The 19,186-nt window shown below is 44.0% G+C and overlaps 1 protein-coding gene across 4 annotated transcripts in view; it reads left to right on the top strand.

The window, feature by feature from the left end:
* The first annotated feature begins 699 nt into the window (after window positions 1-699).
* ap5z1 (adaptor related protein complex 5 subunit zeta 1) overlaps window positions 700-19,186 on the top strand; it is a 37,108-nt gene continuing 18,621 nt past the window's right edge. For 2 of the 4 annotated variants that reach the window (XR_013964837.1, XM_080775526.1), the window contains exons 1-8: window positions 700-886; window positions 1,563-1,700; window positions 7,248-7,446; window positions 10,172-10,322; window positions 12,198-12,310; window positions 13,909-14,092; window positions 14,689-14,727; window positions 18,377-18,517. Coding sequence is in view for 3 of the 4 variants with exons in the window: in XM_080775526.1 (XP_080631652.1) it covers window positions 846-886; window positions 1,563-1,700; window positions 7,248-7,446; window positions 10,172-10,322; window positions 12,198-12,310; window positions 13,909-14,092; window positions 14,689-14,727; window positions 18,377-18,517 (1,006 nt within the window). In the remaining variant the exon portion in view is untranslated. The remainder of the gene's footprint in view (window positions 887-1,562; window positions 1,701-7,247; window positions 7,447-10,171; window positions 10,323-12,197; window positions 12,311-13,908; window positions 14,093-14,688; window positions 14,728-18,376; window positions 18,518-19,186) is intronic. The other 2 variants (XM_080775527.1, XM_080775528.1) reach the window with 2 other exon arrangements.

The raw sequence follows: 19,186 nt of genomic DNA, 5'->3' as shown, positions 1-19,186 counted from the left end.
GAGAGAGACGTACGTCGCGATATTGCTCCAGCAAGCAATGTTGTGCGTGTCAAATCACCACGGGCTGCGGTTTATTAAAAGAAAATATATTGATTATACAGATTGAAATATACCCTTCAAAGAAGCTTGACACCGCATGCCTGGCTATAAACTTAACCCGTCACCTATCTGTTACTGTTGCACAGTCTGTAGAGAGAGAGAGAGGGAGAGAGGGGAGAGAGGGGGGGGGCGGGGACAGGTTCATTGATGCTGAGCTGCGCCTTAAGTTATAGGCTACTGTCTGTCTGTCTCTGAATATCAATCAACAGCTTAATGACATATTGATATTGCCCAGTATTCTTATCAAACAAACAGTAGCCAATAAACGAAACTTCCCCGGCCGGAATTAATATACTCTCTAGTTTGAGTTTCTCATAATGCTTTTACTTTAACAGAGCACAATGAGGCATAGATGAACGTATAATAGCCTACCATTATTACCGAACAAGTGCGCCACCGCAGCCACGGTGCGTTTATAATATATTAACGTTCACACAGGCAGACGCAAAGACAAATGGGGGAGTACCGGTAGTATAATTTGGAGCAGCATGCATCTTTGCATCATTGCATATCTGGCGCAGAGCTAGCTGTAGCGGAACTACAATGGTCATGTGACTGTGATTTCAACCCGGACGTCTTCTTCAGAGCACCGAGATTTGTTTACGATCTGAGGAGTGGGCTTTGGTTCCCCTTAAACTTATAGTTTGGTCTGGAGTCTTTGGACCATAGAGCTATAATATAATCGGTTTGGACTTTGGACAGGCACTCAGGCAGAGCAGAGGTGGAATGTGTGATCCTTCTCCAAAATGTATTCGCCTGGTTCTGAAAGTCTTATTAAGCAAGCAAGGTAAGAAAACCTGAAAGAAAAGGAGAGATTGAAAGGTGGCTAGCCCTAGCCCCACAAGCAGAACCCAAATGTAGTAAAGTTTCTGACACGTAGCTTTATGTAGGGTTCCGAGAGGGGCTAGGCTAGCCCTAGAATAGCCCTAGAACGGCTCTTGTGTTAAATGATCACGTTCTAGGTCTAGGAAGGTGGCTATAGCTATAGTTTTGTATGTCTTTCAAATGTTCTGATACATTGAAAATGCAGGACCCTTATGTAAACAAGTCTTTTTCTGGTTTTATCCTCTTAGCAGATTTTGTATTGGCCTGTATTTCCTTGAACTGTACCCATTCTACAATCTGTCAATCAACTTATAAAGGCCATAATCACCTCACCTCAGTTATGTAAATTAAAATGAATGGTGTGTCAAAACGTAATTGTAATCGAAGGCATATTTATTTTATTTTTTTGTATGTGAAAATTCTGATATACCCTACAGTGGCCTTGCAGGCTTTATTTTGCCAGTCTGTGAATACATACCAATGACATTCTTCAAGTAGATGCAGTGTTTTTTTCATACATCGTCGGACTAACTTGTGACTTTACAGTTAGTCAATCCGTTTGTACACGCAAACAAACAATGTATTCTAAAATGATGCTACTGTTGTCAACATTTTTGTGCACTTTTTGTCCCCCCCAGGGAGATTCAGGACGCCGAGCTCCAGAAGTTCTACAGTAGGATAGTTAAATCTCTCCAGGGAAAGGACTTCAGTCATGACACCATCAACTCCCTCCAGAGACTGCATCTCATCCTTTCTGCCACCAAGTACACCAGAGTGTAAGGACACCCAGTGTTGTTTCTGATTTTTCTGTTTCTGTAAGTAAGCGGGGCAGGAGCCTATCTCCTGTTTCTGTAGCCATGAGGCCCATAGGGGCAGGAGCCTATCTCCTGTTTCTGTAGCCATGAGGCCCATAGGGCAGGAGCCTATCTCCTGTTTCTGTAGCCATGAGGCCCATAGGGGCAGGAGCCTATCTCCTGTTTCTGTAGCCATGAGGCCCATAGGGCAGGAGCCTATCTCCTGTTTCTGTAGCCATGAGGCCCATAGGGCAGGAGCCTATCTCCTGTTTCTGTAGCCATGAGGCCCATAGGGGCAGGAGCCTATCTCCTGTTTCTGTAGCCATGAGGCCCATAGGGGCAGGAGCCTATCTCCTGTTTCTGTAGCCATGAGGCCCATAGGGCAGGAGCCTATCTCCTGTTTCTGTAGCCATGAGGCCCATAGGGGCAGGAGCCTATCTCCTGTTTCTGTAGCCATGAGGCCCATAGGGGCAGGAGCCTATCTCCTGGGTGGGTGGGTGGGTGGGTGGGAGGATGGTTACAGTTTGCACATTATTTATCGGTTGTTATCTGGAGCTTGTGACTACTGTATGTATTTATTCGTATGCATTTATCTGTCCTTGTCTTTTATATTGTTACGGCCAGAGTCACAATTGACTCTTAATTGACTAATTGCATAATTAACAGGCCATCACCACTTAACGATGATTGACACCTGGCAATCTCCCTACTCAGGATAAAGTTGCCACAGGTGTGTCACTCGGTGTGGGAGAAACAGTTTGCATGCTGGCTGGCAGCAGCTCTCAAGGACAGTGTCCAGCACTCTCTCTCTGCATTTTCTCTACCTGTTATTTTGATCATTTAAGTAGCTCGAGTTGGAGCATGTTTGAGAAACAAATTCACTCTGCATAAGAAAAGGCCTGCTGAGATTCTTCCAACTCCACTGTGCTGAAATCCAGGGAGCAGAACTAAACTGAGGAGGTGATTTTCAGCAGGAGGATTGTTTTGCCTATTAACCCAGACACTGTCACTGACGACCGGAGAAACACAAACACTTAATATAACATTTTGGATGAAAAACATTTAATTAACAGCAAGAGGAATCTTTCGTAGCCACTCCCTACAGCAGGAGGATCTGTGTTGTGCCGCTGACATCGCCGTCTGCAGCGGTGGGGATGGAGGCGCTCTGCAGCTCCTGGAAGAGGCCCGTCATGAAGGTCAGGCAACTTGAACCATGAAGCTTGAAGGAGCGGTAGACGTCAGGGGAGTTATAGGACATCAGGCTGTCACACAGCCACTGGAAGGCCCACTCGTTGTCCTACAAGGTGTTGACAACAGGGATTGCAGCCAGGCACCAGAAGGCCCACTTGTTGTCCTACAAGGTGTTGACAACAGGGATTGCAGCCAGGCACCAGAAGGCCCACTTGTTGTCCTACAAGGTGTTGACAACAGGGATTGCAGGCACCGGAAGGCCCACTCGTTGTCCTGCAAGGTGTTGACAACAGGGATTGCAGCCACCGGAAGGCCCACTCGTTGTCCTACAAGGTGTTGACAACAGGGATTGCAGCCACCGGAAGGCCCACTCGTTGTCCTGCAAGGTGTTGACAACAGGGATTGCAGCCACCGGAAGGCCCACTCGTTGTCCTACAAGGTGTTGACAACAGGGATTGCAGCCACCGGAAGGCCCACTCGTTGTCCTGCAAGGTGTTGACAACAGGGATTGCAGCCAGGCACCAGAAGGCTGTTGGCCAGAGCCTCGGTCGTCATCAGCAGCACAGCAGCAAGCCTTGGCGTGGATACGTGGCCACGAGGGCCACTGGGAAGCAGACGTTGTCCATGTTCAGTTCGTGCCTGACTATCGTCCTGGCATCCTGTAGGTACGGACGTGTCGCGGGGCGTGTTCACCATGCTGAGTAGAGCCTCCCTCCCCGACAGCTAGAATCACTGCCTTTTGGATCTCCATCACCCCGAGGGAAAGCCCCACCAAGCGGGTATGCAGCTGCGGCTCCGCACCTAGAATTTTCTCCCACTTGGAACTTTATAACAATTGGATGGAAAAACGTTTTCTTTTATTTTTATTTTTTATATATTATATTTTTTTATCCCACGATTTTGTAACCCATTTTTCACCCCTGCGTCAATCATCTAATGTGATCCTGGGCTCTCTACACACCCTCCACCAACCTAGTCCCCATATATGGGGGACAAGGGGAGAGCAACCTAGTCCCCATATATGGGGGACAAGGGGAGAGCAACCTAGTCCCCATATATGGGGGACAAGGGGAGAGCAACCTAGTCCCCATATATGGGGGACAAGGGGAGAGCAACCTAGTCCCCATATATGGGGGACAAGGGGAGACCAACCTAGTCCCCATATATGGTGGACAAGGGGAGACCAACCTAGTCCCCATATATGGTGGACAAGGGGAGAGCAACCTAGTCCCCATATATGGGGGACAAGGGGAGAGCAACCTAGTCCCCATATATGGGGGACAAGGGGAGAGCAACCTAGTCCCCATATATGGGGGACAAGGGGAGACCAACCTAGTCCCCATATATGGGGGACAAGGGGAGACCAACCTAGTCCCCATATATGGGGGACAAGGGGAGACCAACCTAGTCCCCATATATGGGGGACAAGGGGAGAGCAACGGACTTGAACTCATGCTCCCTTCATGCCTGAGTGTCCAAGTTGCTCCTTTACACCTGACAGGGGGGAGTTTCCCTGGTTGGACGTGGTCCTTTCATGCAGTAGAGTAGAATAAAATACATAGGCCAAGTTGGCCAACTGTACATTGTATGTCATAAGAGTAGAATAAAATACTAAAATGGGCCTACTGTACAGAATGTAATCAGAGTAGAATAAATACATAGGCTTACTACAGTAGTCATAGAGTAGAATAAATACATGGAACAGTATACGCATGCATTGTATATATTATGCAGTAGCTAATAAAAATACCTAGGCACTACTGTACAGCATGTGTGTATTACTAGGGCCGGGACTAATTGCGATTAATTTAGATTAATGAAAAATGAATCGCGATTAACTACAGATAAATTAATCGCACCTTTTTTTTCACTGCGGAACGTTTCTCACTGGGCGCTTTTCTATAGTACTGAAAACTGGAAATAATAAAAAGTCACCCCATTTTGTGTTGCCTAGAACTGGAGGTCTGACAAAAAACAGTAACAATATGAAGTAAGTACAGCTTTGTGATGTCACTGAGATGTACTGGTTACTGTTACTAATTTTTTTTCAGACCTCCAGTTCTAGGCAACACAGAATGGGGTGACTTTTTATTATTATTTCCACAACAGGTATATTAATGACAGTAAAATGTTGAAAATGAGTGGTATCCTGTAGTCACTAATATTCATTGATTCACTGGGATACCAAAAAACATTTAAAAAAAAAGGTTTCTCACTGTTCTCAGGTTGAATATTGATATGCGATTAAAATGCGATTAATCTAGATTAATTAACTACAAAGCCTCTGATTAATTAGATTATTTTTTTTAATCGAGTCCCAGCTCTACTGTATACCCATGCTGCAACATGCTTGGACAGCATGCACCGGATGCCTGAAACACACTCCACTTTAACGGCTCAAGCTACACAAGATCGGTTTCATCATGCGTTGGAAATCATAATTATGTGACACAAGCATGATGTGCATTGCAGTGAGGGGTTCTGTTATACAGTAACGGGGAATAGAATTAATTTGTCTTATTCGGTTTGTGTTCTTTCCCCCCCCGCTTTGATAAATACAGAGCAGTGGCTCTCAAAGTGGGCCCGAGGACCTGCGTGGAAGGAAGGAACACGTTTATTCCAACCAGTTCCTTTTCCCCCCTCCAAAAACATTTAATTAACAGCAAGAGGATCTTTCGTAACCACTCCCTACAGCAGGAGGAGACTGTGTCCCTTTATTTTGTTTGAACTGAACTCACAAAGACCAATTTTTGTGTGTGAATTGAATTAATAATAACCCCATTTGTGCCCAAGCGTTTGAGTTGAACATTTATTGAATATATTTTGTTGGGGTTTTGTTATTTGTTGATTTTTGCGTTCTGAATATTTAATGCCATTTGATTGCTTTTGTTATTTTCATTGAAAAGTGAATACTGTTGTAACCTAACCCCATGCACCCTGGTTTCAATACAAATACTGTTCCAATCCAACACATTTAAGGGTTCTTTATCTTTTATTGAGTCCTTTGTCGTTTTCCTTGACACCACCTGGGGCTTGGATTAACTAATCCAGGATTTAGGCCAAAACCAGGCTTTTTAAATCCTGGTCTTTACAGCCTGGTTTATTCCGTTCCACTAAAGCCAAGCGAGGCTTAGAATGGGCGGATTTACAGAACACAGATTTACTGATCCTTCTTCTTCATGGGGTATTATAGCAGTTTGCATCCTTAACAGTTGCATTACGGCCCCTTCTGTATATCTCAGTATCTTTACTAATCTATCCAAGACTTACTGATACAAGGATTTAAGCTTCTAAAATAAATACTGCTGCTGTAATTAAAGAGAGAACATACTCTCAATAGTGGATAGACTGAATGACTAACTACCCCAAAAATATAGTTTACATTTTACCACTACTATTAACTTAAAACAGAATTATTTATTGTAAGCATAATGATATTGTCGGATTGTGATATTTGGCCATAACTCCCTCCTCTGAGGGAGCTACCTTTGGGGAAGGGGGTTGTTGTCCAGACAGGGGCCAGACTGGTGAGGGTCATGGGTTCAATAGTGGGTGAAACGTTACAATGGTAATATGTTGTAAAACAATGAGTAATGGTAATATTTAGTGTTTTTCACTTTTACAAAAATAAAAAATATATAATTCTTCTTAACCGTGCATTTGCACGACAGCAAAACTATTCTGGGAACATTCACCAAAAGCAGCTGATCTACAAGCTGTCATGATGTTGTGCAGCCTATATATTTAGATTTTATATAGGGCTTAAATTAGTCCTTTAATGCAGACCGATAAAAATAAGTGAGGAAAACATCATTGGTTTGTTGTTTGTGATCAGTTTGACTGCTTAATGAACAGTAAAGACATCAGTATTAGGTTAAACCTGGGCTGTTAGCCTGGTCCGGAGCAGGCTAAATCCAAAGCATTAGTTTCCATGGTAACTAATGTAGCATCACTTTCATAAAACCGAATCAAGCCTCAACATATCCAGGTAAACTGGTTAAATTAATCTGGCAAGATCAACCAGCTTTCATGAGACCGGTTAATCGCTGATCCAGGATATATTAAACCAAGATATCTGTTAAATCCCGGCTTAATCTCTAATCCAAGTTTCGTGGAAAGGTACACAAAAAAGGAGAGGCTAAGTTCCTCTCTGGTCGGTACACGCCTGCCTGGCACTCCAAATAAGCTATACTGAGGAAACCGTTACAATATGTTTACTGTGTTTGTTTGTTTTTTAGAGCTTTTTCTACCTGTTCTAACTTCTACACGGCATTGCCCACTTTGGGGACATGCAAATAAACTGGACCGTGACCTTTGACCTTGCTGTATTGTGCCCAGGTTACCTCCAGAGCTTCAGAAGAGACTTCTGGCTCTGCTTCTGTCCACCTCGGTGGAGCAGCTCCAGGTGCTGAGCTCTGCCGTGCTCAGGGAGACACTGGCCCCTGCTGGGCAGGACGGGAACTACAGCGCCGCCCCATCGCAGGAGCCCAGCAGTCCACCACCAAACAGCCACGCTGCGGCACTATTGCTCTCACAGGTTGGTGATTGGTCCTCCTATATCTCACAGGTTGGTGATTGGTCCTCCTATATCTCACAGGTTGGTGATTGGTCCAACCTATATCCAGTTTATTTTGTTGGTTTGTACTTATATTTTTTTTAAATTTTCTCCAAAAGAATTGATCATTCCAAATGACTGCTTATTCTGCAATCCTGCAACCATGTTTGCGTATAGATATTGATTCAATGTTCTAGCTCAATTATTTCTATATCTTTCACTGTTCTCATCCGTCTGTCTACGTATTCTGCTCTCTGTTCTGTTCTGTTCTGTTCTCATCCGTCTGTCTACGTATTCTGCTATCTGTTCTGTTCTGTTCTGTTCTGTTCTCATCCGTCTGTCTACGTATTCTGCTATCTGTTCTGTTCTGTTCTCATCCGTCTGTCTACGTATTCTGCTATCTGTTCTGTTCTGTTCTCATCCGTCTGTCTACGTATTCTGCTATCTGTTCTGTTCTGTTCTCATCTGTCTGTCTACGTATTCTGCTATCTGTTCTGTTCTGTTCTGTTCTGTTCTCATCCGTCTGTCTACGTATTCTGCTATCTGTTCTGTTCTGTTCTCATCCGTCTGTCTACGTATTCTGCTATCTGTTCTGTTCTGTTCTCATCCGTCTGTCTACGTATTCTGCTATCTGTTCTGTTCTGTTCTCATCCGTCTGTCTACGTATTCTGCTATCTGTTCTGTTCTGTTCTCATCTGTCTGTCTACGTATTCTGCTATCTGTTCTGTTCTGTTCTCATCCGTCTGTCTACGTATTCTGCTATCTGTTCTGTTCTGTTCTCATCTGTCTGTCTACGTATTCTGCTCTCTGTTCTGTGCTGTTCTCATCTGTCTGTCTACGTATTCTGCTATCTGTTCTGTTCTCATCCGTCTGTCTACGTATTCTGCTATCTGTTCTGTGCTGTTCTCATCCGTCTGTCTACGTATTCTGCTATCTGTTCTGTTCTGTTCTCATCCGTCTGTCTACGTATTCTGCTATCTGTTCTGTTCTGTTCTGTTCTGTTCTGTTCTGTTCTCATCTGTCTGTCTACGTATTCTGCTCTCTGTTCTGTTCTGTTCTGTTCTGTTCTCATCTGTCTGTCTACGTATTCTGCTCTCTGTTCTGTTCTGTTCTCATCTGTCTGTCTACGTATTCTGCTCTCTGTTCTGTTCTGTTCTCATCCGTCTGTCTACGTATTCTGCTATCTGTTCTGTTCTGTTCTCATCCGTCTGTCTACGTATTCTGCTATCTGTTCTGTTCTGTTCTCATCTGTCTGTCTACGTATTCTGTTCTGTTCTGTTCTCATCTGTCTGTTTACGTATTCTGCTATCTGTTCTGTTCTCATCTGTCTGTTTACGTATTCTGCTATCTTTCACATTGTTTGTCTGTCTCTTTCCATTTTCACGTGCTTTCGCTTAATGTCAGAACACTGATATAATATTGGTTTCAGCTGTTTACAATTCCACAACATGCAAACATGACCCGTTTTAATTACTTCAGTCTAAATTAGTGGCTCATTGCTCAACGCAAGTATAGCCTAATTAAAGGCATTTGAAATTACATAAAAATGTTAATGTTCAGGATTCCAATAAAAAAATAGCAAAAAAAATAATTCAAGATTTCAATTCGAATATAGAATACAGATCTACAAGCTCAAAACGCATGCAGTGCGACGCATTTTGAGCTTGTAGATCTGCTATTGTTTTGCTACAACAGCAATGTGGCCCCTCTGGAGTGAGTGTGGAAATATAGTGGCCCTCGTCAAAGTTGCTCAACCCATCTACCTCTAAAAATGAGTAGAAAATATAGATACATATTTTTCTCCATTTTAGTTTTTTTTTGTCTGTGCTGTCGCGTATACATACAGTGACCCCTACTGGAAACATAATTCCTCTGAGCCTCGAGGTCTAACTATAGCTGCTTAGAAGAAATGGAAATTCAAAAAAATATATATTAAATGTATTTTTGTGAACACTGTGTCATGTGTTTGGCCCCTTATGGAGAGAAGATGACGGCTTCATCTTCTTAACTTTTACCAGATGGAATTTTGAGGCTGTCTATGTTAGCATTCAGAGATTGTGGAAGAGACTGTCTGGCTTGTTGAGACTTTCTCTCTCTCTCGCGCTCTCTCTGTCTCTCTCTGTCGTCAGTGTTGTTTTTGGCAGCAAATTTTGATTTTAGTTTTAGTCATATTCTCTTGAATAGTTTTCATTTATTAGTTTTACTCACATTTTAGTCGCCTGGAATATTTTAGTGTTACTCTAGTTTTGTCGACTAAATTTCACAAGATTCTTTTTTGGCTAAATCTACAGTTGATTTAGTCGACTAAAATGTATTTAGGCGGTTCTTGATGCCGTCGTAATGGCAGATGTTCTACCGGTACTCGCGTTGTGAGCTTGTAGATCGACTATTTTCAGCATACAACCAAGTGTTGGATCCTTATACTGGATCTCTTGTCCCTTCCTAACACTTTAGTCTAGTTTTCATGTGTTGACGACATTGTCAATATATTTAGTCTCTGTTTTAGTTTTTTTAATTTAGTTTCCATTGAGTTTCCGTCTGTGAAAAAAGGTATATACTGTAGTTGACGAATATTCTTTTTCCGTCAGTGTTATTAGTGGACGACATCAACACTGCTCAGTGTTATTAGTGGACGACATCAACACTGCTCAGTGTTATTAGTGGACGACATCAACACTGCTCTCCGTCTCCCTTGTTGTTCCTCCAGACGACCTCCAGGACTGACGTGTCGTCTTTCTGCGCTCAGCTGTTGCGCAGCCTGGAGGGCAAGTCATCCGAAGGGCCGCCGCACTCCCTCTCACACACCCTGCCCATCCTCAACAGCCTCCTCTCGCACTGCCCCGACAGCCTGACTCATGGTAACTCCCTCACACACACCCTGCCCATCCTCAACAGCCTCCTCTCGCACTGCCCCGACAGCCTGACTCATGGTAACTCCCTCTCACACACCCTGCCCATCCTCAACAGCCTCCTCTCACACTGCCCCGACAGCCTGACTCATGGTAACTCCCTCTCACACACTCTGCCCATCCTCAACAGCCTCCTCTCGCACTGCCCCGACAGCCTGACTCATGGTAACTCCCTCACACACACCCTGCCCATCCTCAACAGCCTCCTCTCGCACTGCCCCGACAGCCTGACTCATGGTAACTCCCTCTCACACACCCTGCCCATCCTCAACAGCCTCCTCTCGCACTGCCCAGACAGCCTGACTCATGGTAACTCCCTCTCACACACTCTGCCCATCCTCAACAGCCTCCTCTCGCACTGCCCCGACAGCCTGACTCATGGTAATCACACACACACTCTGCCCATCCTCAACAGCCTCCTCTCGCACTGCCCCGATAGCCTGACTCATGGTAACTCCCTCTCACACACCCTGCCCATCCTCAACAGCCTCCTCTCGCACTGCCCCGACAGCCTGACTCATGGTAACTCCCTCACACACACTCTGCCCATCCTCAACAGCCTCCTCTCACACTGCCCAGACAGCCTGACTCATGGTAACTCCCTCTCACACACCCTGCCCATCCTCAACAGCCTCCTCTCGCACTGCCCAGACAGCCTGACTCATGGTAACTCCCTCTCACACACTCTGCCCATCCTCAACAGCCTCCTCTCGCACTGCCCAGACAGCCTGACTCATGGTAATCACACACACACCCTGCCCATCCTCAACAGCCTCCTCTCGCACTGCCCAGACAGCCTGACTCATGGTAATCACACACACACACACCCTGCCCATCCTCAACAGTCTCCTCTCGCACTGCCCAGACAGCCTGACTCATGGTAACTCCCTCTCACACACTCTGCCCATCCTCAACAGCCTCCTCTCACACTGCCCAGACAGCCTGACTCATGGTAATCACACACACACACCCTGCCCATCTTAACAGTCTCCTCTCGCACTGCCCAGACAGCCTGACTCATGGTAATCACACACACACTCTGCCCATCCTCAACAGTCTCCTCTCGCACTGCCCAGACAGCCTTACTAGGGTAGGTACCCTCACATGTTCTCCCCGTGTCCCCTAGGGTAGGTACCCTCACAAAAACATGCAGTAGTCCTGGTCTCTAAACTGCCTCCCCCTGGCCAGCCGGGGCGCCTGATGGAGGGGAAAGGAACTGGTTGGAATAACGTGTTCCTTCCACGCGCTACGTCCAACCAGGGAAACTCCCCCCCTGTCAGGTGTAAAGGAGCAACTTGGACACTCATGCATGAAGGAAGCATGAGTTAAAGTCCGTTGCTCTCCCCAGGTTGGCGGAGAGCCCAAGGAGGCGACTGTGGTTCAGGAGGTAGAACAGTCGTCCAATGATCCATGGGTCGGCGGTTCGAATCCCGGCTCCTCCTGTCTACATGTCGAAGTGTCCTTGGGCAAGACACTGAACCCCAAATTGCTCCCGATGTGCTGGTTGGTGCCTTGCATGGCTTCCACCGCAATCGGTGTATGAATGTGTGTGTGAATGGGTGAATGTAATGCACAATCTATGTAAAGCGCCTTGGATAAAGGCGCTATATAAATGCACCATTTACCATATAGAGCCCATTAAATCATTGACACAGGGGTGAAAAATGGGTTATAAAATCGTGGGATAAAAATGATAACGAAAAGTACAGTATTTGCCTCTGAGATGTAGTGGAGTAGAAGTGAAAGTATTGGAAATACCGCAAAATTGCACTTTTCTTTTTCTTTGTGTCAACCGTCAATCAATCTATTTCTGGCTTGCCGTAGATCATGTGACCCTGCTGAGCAAGAAGCTGGTTGATTGGCTGCGCTATGCCAGCACGCAGCAAGGGGGAGGAGTCTCAGTGGGAGGATTCTTCACAGGGCCCAGATTACGTCAGGTAAGTCCGGGGACCCCCAGTGGGTCCTTGAGGGAGATCCAGGGGGTCCCTGCAGCTAAATGATGGTTTTGGAACCAAATGGACCCTTATGGGTCAGTAACTCTGAGAGTTAAATTATCATTGATTTTACAATATAAATTGGGGGTCCCAGAGATAGAAATGCCCTTAAATGGAGGGTCCGTAATAATAATATATGTCAAACTAGATAGATAGATAGATAGAATACTTTATTGGCAGTTTAAGAAAATTACAGAAAAATGACATCATTTAAAAAAAACGCCAAATGGACTTAAGACACAAAAAAGCCTTCGCTTGTTTCCATTGTGGTCCACTTTGTAACATGAAACTATACACATACATTACATACTGTACAGACAAGACAACCATGGAGCATATAATAAATAATCCTTATATATAAGGCTGGGAGCTATATACATAGGACAAGAGGTACCCTGAGAGAATAGTCCTGAGCATGGGAGATGGGCTATCCAGGGTCATAATCTAACTATGACCAGTGAGTGTGCAGTCTAGGAAAATTGGCCTCAGATCCTGTGCAGCAGGGGCGTGGCCCAGTGCGTTGCGTTTCAAATGAAATGTGAATCAAAAGACAGGGGCGGGTTCCACATGGAGTGGGTGCTACATCTAAATAAGACGGAAGGGAAACAATTGCTCCTTGAGCGGTGGTGGCCTACTACAATTCAATTTGGAATTGGATTCCCTTCGGACTATTTTCATGGTATGCACAGTGCTTCAGACCGGAAAGAGGAGTGTCCGCTCAGATTCTGAGCGCAACGTACTTCCCTCACAGGGATACGTTCCTTTTTTCCCAGAAGTTCCTTTTTTCTCGCCCGCCTAGTGGCGAAAAATAAAACTTCTGGGAACTCAGATTAGTGAGTGTGTAGATGGAGCCATGATTTCAGGTCTTTCCTGAGGGTCCTCAGTCCATTACTACAATGACTGAACATCACTGCTAAAGCCATACAAATCTTCTCCTATATGGGGGGGGGTCCTTGGCCTATATTTTCTAATGGGGGTCCGGCAGGCTTTATGAGTGTCAATTCGGGGGTCCTTGACGTGAAAAGGTTGTGGGAACCACTGAGGTAAGCGTCTGATATTTAGACTTAGATATAGCATTTGATACAGACTTATAGCATGTTATGTAGACAGCACTATAATTGTACTGTATGTAGTCATAGCACGTCATAGCACATAATGTATAGCATAGTATAGTATATATGTATAGTTTATATGTATAGTATTAGTTTCATTATATAGATATTCCACTGTTACTTTCTTAGCTTACGCATGTTTCATGATAAATGTTTTTATGTGATGTATTCCCATGCTTTTTTGTTCTTGCTTAATGTAAGTCACTCTGGATTAAGAGCGTCTGCTAAATGCCTAAATTGTAAATTGTAATATTTGTGTGATGTGTGCATGTGGCAGACGTGCATAAAATACCTTTTTTAGACTGTAAACGGCTTGCGTTCATATTCGGAGGCCTGGGTAAATGTCCACCAATCCTCCCCCATTTTGCAATTCCTTGTTTTATCTTGCATTATCTCTCTCTCTCTCTCTGTCTGTGTGTGTGTCTCTAGCCGGGGCCAATAGCGGAGCTGGACGGTACGGTGTCAGGTGACTTCTTCACGGTGCTGTGCGTGGGCCAGGGCTTCACCGAGGACCAATGGATGAACGTCCATTCCTTCTCCATGCTTCGCCATTGGCTGCTCACGTGCCACGCCTCCTCCTCCTCCTCCGGTGGCAGCGCCAACGTGGACACAGGTCGGTGTGACCTCGTCTCTCTGACCTTGACCTTGACCGTGACCTCTCTGGCACTCCCTGTGAAAACAACCGGGGAAGACAAGCATATACAATCAACACAAATAGCATAGTAAAACAACATCGAAGCAACACAAGTATTAGGACAGGTTAATTAGGTCAGAAAGTGAACACACACACATGCATTTATCAGCCAACCTCTAAAAGACAACTCAAACCAGAGCACATTTACAGAGACCAGAAGGTCAACCAAAGTGCTGTACACGATCACAAAACAAGCATCAACATCATAAAACAAGCATACAATCAACATCATAAAACAAGCATATACAATCAACACAAATAGCATACTGTAGTAAAACAACATCGAAGCAACACAAGTATTGGGACAGGTTAATTAGGTCACAAATCATTGAGAGCCAGGGAGAAGAGATGGCTTTTCAGGCCTCTGAAGGAGCGGGCAGACGGTTCCAGGGCACAAGTCACGAGCATTCGGGCCTTTTATGGAATATGGACATTATTTATTAGTTACACTCAATGTCGCAAAGAACTTGCAAATGTTGCAGGCTGTAAATCAGACATGTTTCATCTTTCATCAGCAGCAGCCAACCTGTCCCTGTCCCACTCCCTCTCCAATGGTAAGACATGTCCCTGTCTGTCCCACTCCCTCTCCAATGGTAAGACATGTCCAGCTAGTCCAAGCCTGGCAAACCGCATGACATGTATAACTTCTGACCGCTTCTGATTGGCTTGGTTGGTGTGGAAGTGGTGGTCAACTCACCGAACCATGACTTAGAGCTGGGCGATATTACTGTATCACTATTTATGGGGCCAGACGTCGATATTATTAAGTGGTAATAAGTAGACATATTTTTTGCGAACGCAGTGAGCACTTACTATGAGACCTAGCAGATCATGTCTGTCTGTGTGTCTGTGTGTCTGTCTGTCTGTCTGTCTGTCTGTCCCGCTATCCAAATATGGAGTGTGTTGCATCAGCAATCACTCAGCTCCATATATGGGCACAAAAGGGGCCAGGTCCACATATACAGTAACAGCGGGACAGACACACAGACAGACAGACAGACATGATCTGCAGGGTCTCAGCTGCGTTCGCTTCCCGCGTTTGCGCGTCTTACTGGTATACAGTAAAGCATAGGCCTTTTATTTGGCGAAATTGAATTTGTGAATAACACAAGTTGACAGGAAAGCAAGTTGAGCAACACAGAGAGAGAGAGAGAGCGAGAGAGAGAGAGAGAGGAGATTACTTTAGTGAGTTAATTCGTTTTTCTGTTTATCTGAAGTCCCGATAGCATTCAATGTTTCATTAAAGAGCAGAATGTTTAGAGTGTAGAAGACCCTTCTTCGATCATCATAATGATAAAAATGATCTCTCATATTGGAGAATTCAGCATATTGCCCAGCCCTATACTCTGATTACTCTCCACTCATAATAATAATAATAATTATGCTTAATCCTAACCCACGGCTCTTAACCCTTTACTGCACTGTCACTGGTTTCTCGGCCCTTTTGTCTTCCCTCAAATCTTTGGCTGACTACATGAAGCTGAACCGCTGTGGTGAGAGTGACTAATAATGAGCCACAATACCTCTGATCAGATCTTCTGCCATGTTCAGTGGGTGGGCTTTTTTCTTCACCACATCCAGTATTGTTTTTGTCGACTAAAACTAAGACGAAAAATGTTCGACTACCTTTTTTTCACTGACGAAAACTAAATGGAAACTGAATGAAAACTAAAGCTATTATGACTAAAACTATAGCTAAATGTATTGACAATTTCGACAACAGATGGAAACGAGACAAACATGTTTAGGAAGGGGACGAGAGATCCAGTATAAGTATATTTTATTATTTGGTTGCATGCTGAAAATAGCAGATTTACAAGCTCACAACGTGTCGCGCTGCTACGCTTTGTGAGCTTGTAAATCTGCTATTGCTATTGTGAGCTTGTAGTTCGGTGATCGGTGTAAAAACTGTCATGACATTTAGTCGACTAAGACATTCCAGGTGACTAAAATCTTCAAGAGACTATGACTAAAACTAAAATGTCAAGTTCAATGTTCTCAAATAAAAACTAAGCTAGCTTAGTTTTTATTTTTATATATTTTTATTATTTTCAAGTTGATTTAAAGATTCAGCTTTACTTTAAAACAAAATTACCTTTAAAAAAAAAAAAAAAGTCATTTAGACCTGAGGCAGATTCCAAAAAACACCTTCTAAAACCTAACCTAAGGTTTCTGAAATCCTACAAATTCTGATTCAAAAATGTAAAAGATAATGATGTTGCTACATGTATAGCAACAACTAATGACACTGCCTAACAACGGGTCCATTTGGATTCATAATTATCATTTGGCTGGGGACCCCCTGGAACTCTCTCAAGGACCCCTATAGGGGTCCCCGGACCCCCACTTTGGGAACCACCGGATTAATGCAAAACATCTGTCAATGGTCAAAACGTACAGGAAGTGGCCAGGGGAGCCAAACCTCTGGCATCGCTCAGACTCCAGTCATTCGTGGAGTTCAAATGAAACTGGGATTGGTTAATTAACCGTTTTACCAGATCAGTTTGTCATGCTTATTATTTAATGTTTGATTTTTCTCACCCTGCTGCTCACTTATTCCCTCCTTTTTCTTCTTCTCCCTTTTCTGGAAAACAAAAAAATAATAATAATATGGAGCCTGAATTTCACCTGTAAACCAGTGATGTGGTTACCACTTACCCCACCCCCTTAGATAGCAATTCTAGTAGTCATAGCACGTCATAGTACATATGTGTAGCATAGTAGTATAGATGTATAGCTTATATGTATAGTTTCATTATAGATATTCCACTGTTACTTTCTTAGCTACGCATGTTTCATGATAAATGTCTTTATGTGATGTATTCCCATGCTTTTGTTCTTGCTTAATGTAAGTCGCTCTGGATTAAGAGCGTCTGCTAAATGCCTAAATTGTAAATTGTAAATTGTATGTGACAATGCATTTGATTGTGATTCTGGCAGAAAGCAGTCTAAATCTTATAGACTTCTGAATTCATCTAATGTTGTGTTTTTCTTTTATTTATCTAAGGCGGTGTAATAACTATTCCTAATAATTATGTAATAGTGAATATTAGTAATGCACCTGTGATGATGATGTGATGGGACCATAATAGGATATTATGTGATTCTTCTTTTCTAGGTACAAACTGACATCCTTTTAAATAAGTTTAGTCTCTTAACCCATTCTTTACGGGAACCCCCTGTTGGTGTTTTAAGCATTATGTTACACTTTAGCGGTCGAAAAATAGCAGATCTACAAGCTCATAGCTTTGTAGGTCTGCTATTTATTTATTTTTATCGTGAAAATGTGGCACAAATCTTTGAATTCATATTCTGTCGGAGCGAACGTTTTTAACTCTCATCTTTGCTTCTGGGCGGGTCCCTGGAACGACATATTTTCAGATGGGGGGGTCCCTGGAACAACATATTTTCAGATGGGGGGGTCCCTGGAACGACATATTTTCAGATGGGGGGTCCCTGGAACGACATATTTTCAGATGGGGGGTCCCTGGAACGACATATTTTCAGATGGGGGGGTCCCTGGAACAACATATTTTCAGATGGGGGTCCCTGGAACAACATATTTTCAGATGGGGGGTCCCTGGAACGACATATTTTCAGATGGGGGTCCCTGGAACAACATATTTTCAGATGGGGGGTCCCTGGAACGACATATTTTCAGATGGGGGTCCCTGGAACAACATATTTTCAGATGGGGGTCCCTGGAACAACATATTTTCAGATGGGGGGTCCCTGGAACGACATATTTTCAGATGGGGGTCCCTGGAACAACATATTTTCAGATGGGGGGTCCCTGGAACGACATATTTTCAGATAGGGGGTCCCTGGAACGACATATTTTCAGATGGGGGGTCCCTGGAACAACATATTTTCAGATAGGGGGTCCCTGGAACGACATATTTTCAGATGGGGGTCCCTGGAACGACATATTTTCAGATGGGGGGGGTCCCTGGAACAACATATTTTCAGATGGGGGGGGGTCCCTGGAACAACATATTTTCAGATGGGGGGGTCCCTGGAACAACATATTTTCAGATGGGGCTCGGTGGCCAATTGCATATAATTCTGGGGGTCCTTGACATGAAATAGTTTGAGTGACATAGGAACATATAATAGGGTTTTTCCGAAAACTGTCAACATTTAGAAGGCATTTGTTGAATCGTCTTCAGGTCTAAATGGGTTTAACATCTGTTTAATTGACAGATGACCGCTCAGAGATCGATGGCTCGGTGGTCTCCATGGTTTCGGCCACGTCCTCTTCCAGTCGCCTGCTTCCTCCTAAGGAGCGTCTCCGAGAAAAGGCCTTCCAGTACTGCCAGCGCATCATTGAACAGAGTGACCGCAGTGAGCAATGCACTTCTATTTACATTTAGAAAAGGCCTTCCAGTACTGAACAGAGTCATTGAACACAGTGACCGCAGTCAGTGAGCAATGCACTTCTATTTACATTTAGAAAAGGCCTTCCAGTATTGAACAGAGTCATTGAACACAGTGACCGCAGTCAGTGAGCAATGCACTTCTATTTACATTTAGAAAAGGCCTTCCAGTATTGAACAGAGTCATTGAACACAGTGACCGCAGTGAGCAATGCACTTCTATTTACATTTAGAAAAGGCCTTCCAGTACTGAACAGAGTCATTGAACACAGTGACCGCAGTGAGCAATGCACTTCTATTTACATTTAGAAATGCTTAGATCAGGGATGGACAACTTTGACGATGGAGAGGGCCACTAGTATATTTCCACACTCACTCCAGAGGGGCCACATTGCATATTACTGTCGTAGCAAAAATAGCCGATCTACAAGCGTTTTGAGCTTGTAGATCGGCTATTTTTGCTATTATTTGTATTGAAATCCTGAATAGTTTTTTGCTATTTTTGAATTGGAAACCTGAAAAGTATATATATATTGTTTTATTTCAAATGCCTTTAGTTATAGTCATGTTAACTTTATGAACTAAATACGAATACATTGGACATGAAAAAAAAGAAGACGATAACATTTTAATGATA

Source organism: Protomyctophum bolini (assembly GCF_963924005.1).
Source record: "Protomyctophum bolini genome assembly, chromosome: 11".
Classification (NCBI taxonomy): Eukaryota; Metazoa; Chordata; class Actinopteri; order Myctophiformes; family Myctophidae; genus Protomyctophum; species Protomyctophum bolini.
This window is presented reverse-complemented; position numbering and strand designations above follow the sequence as displayed.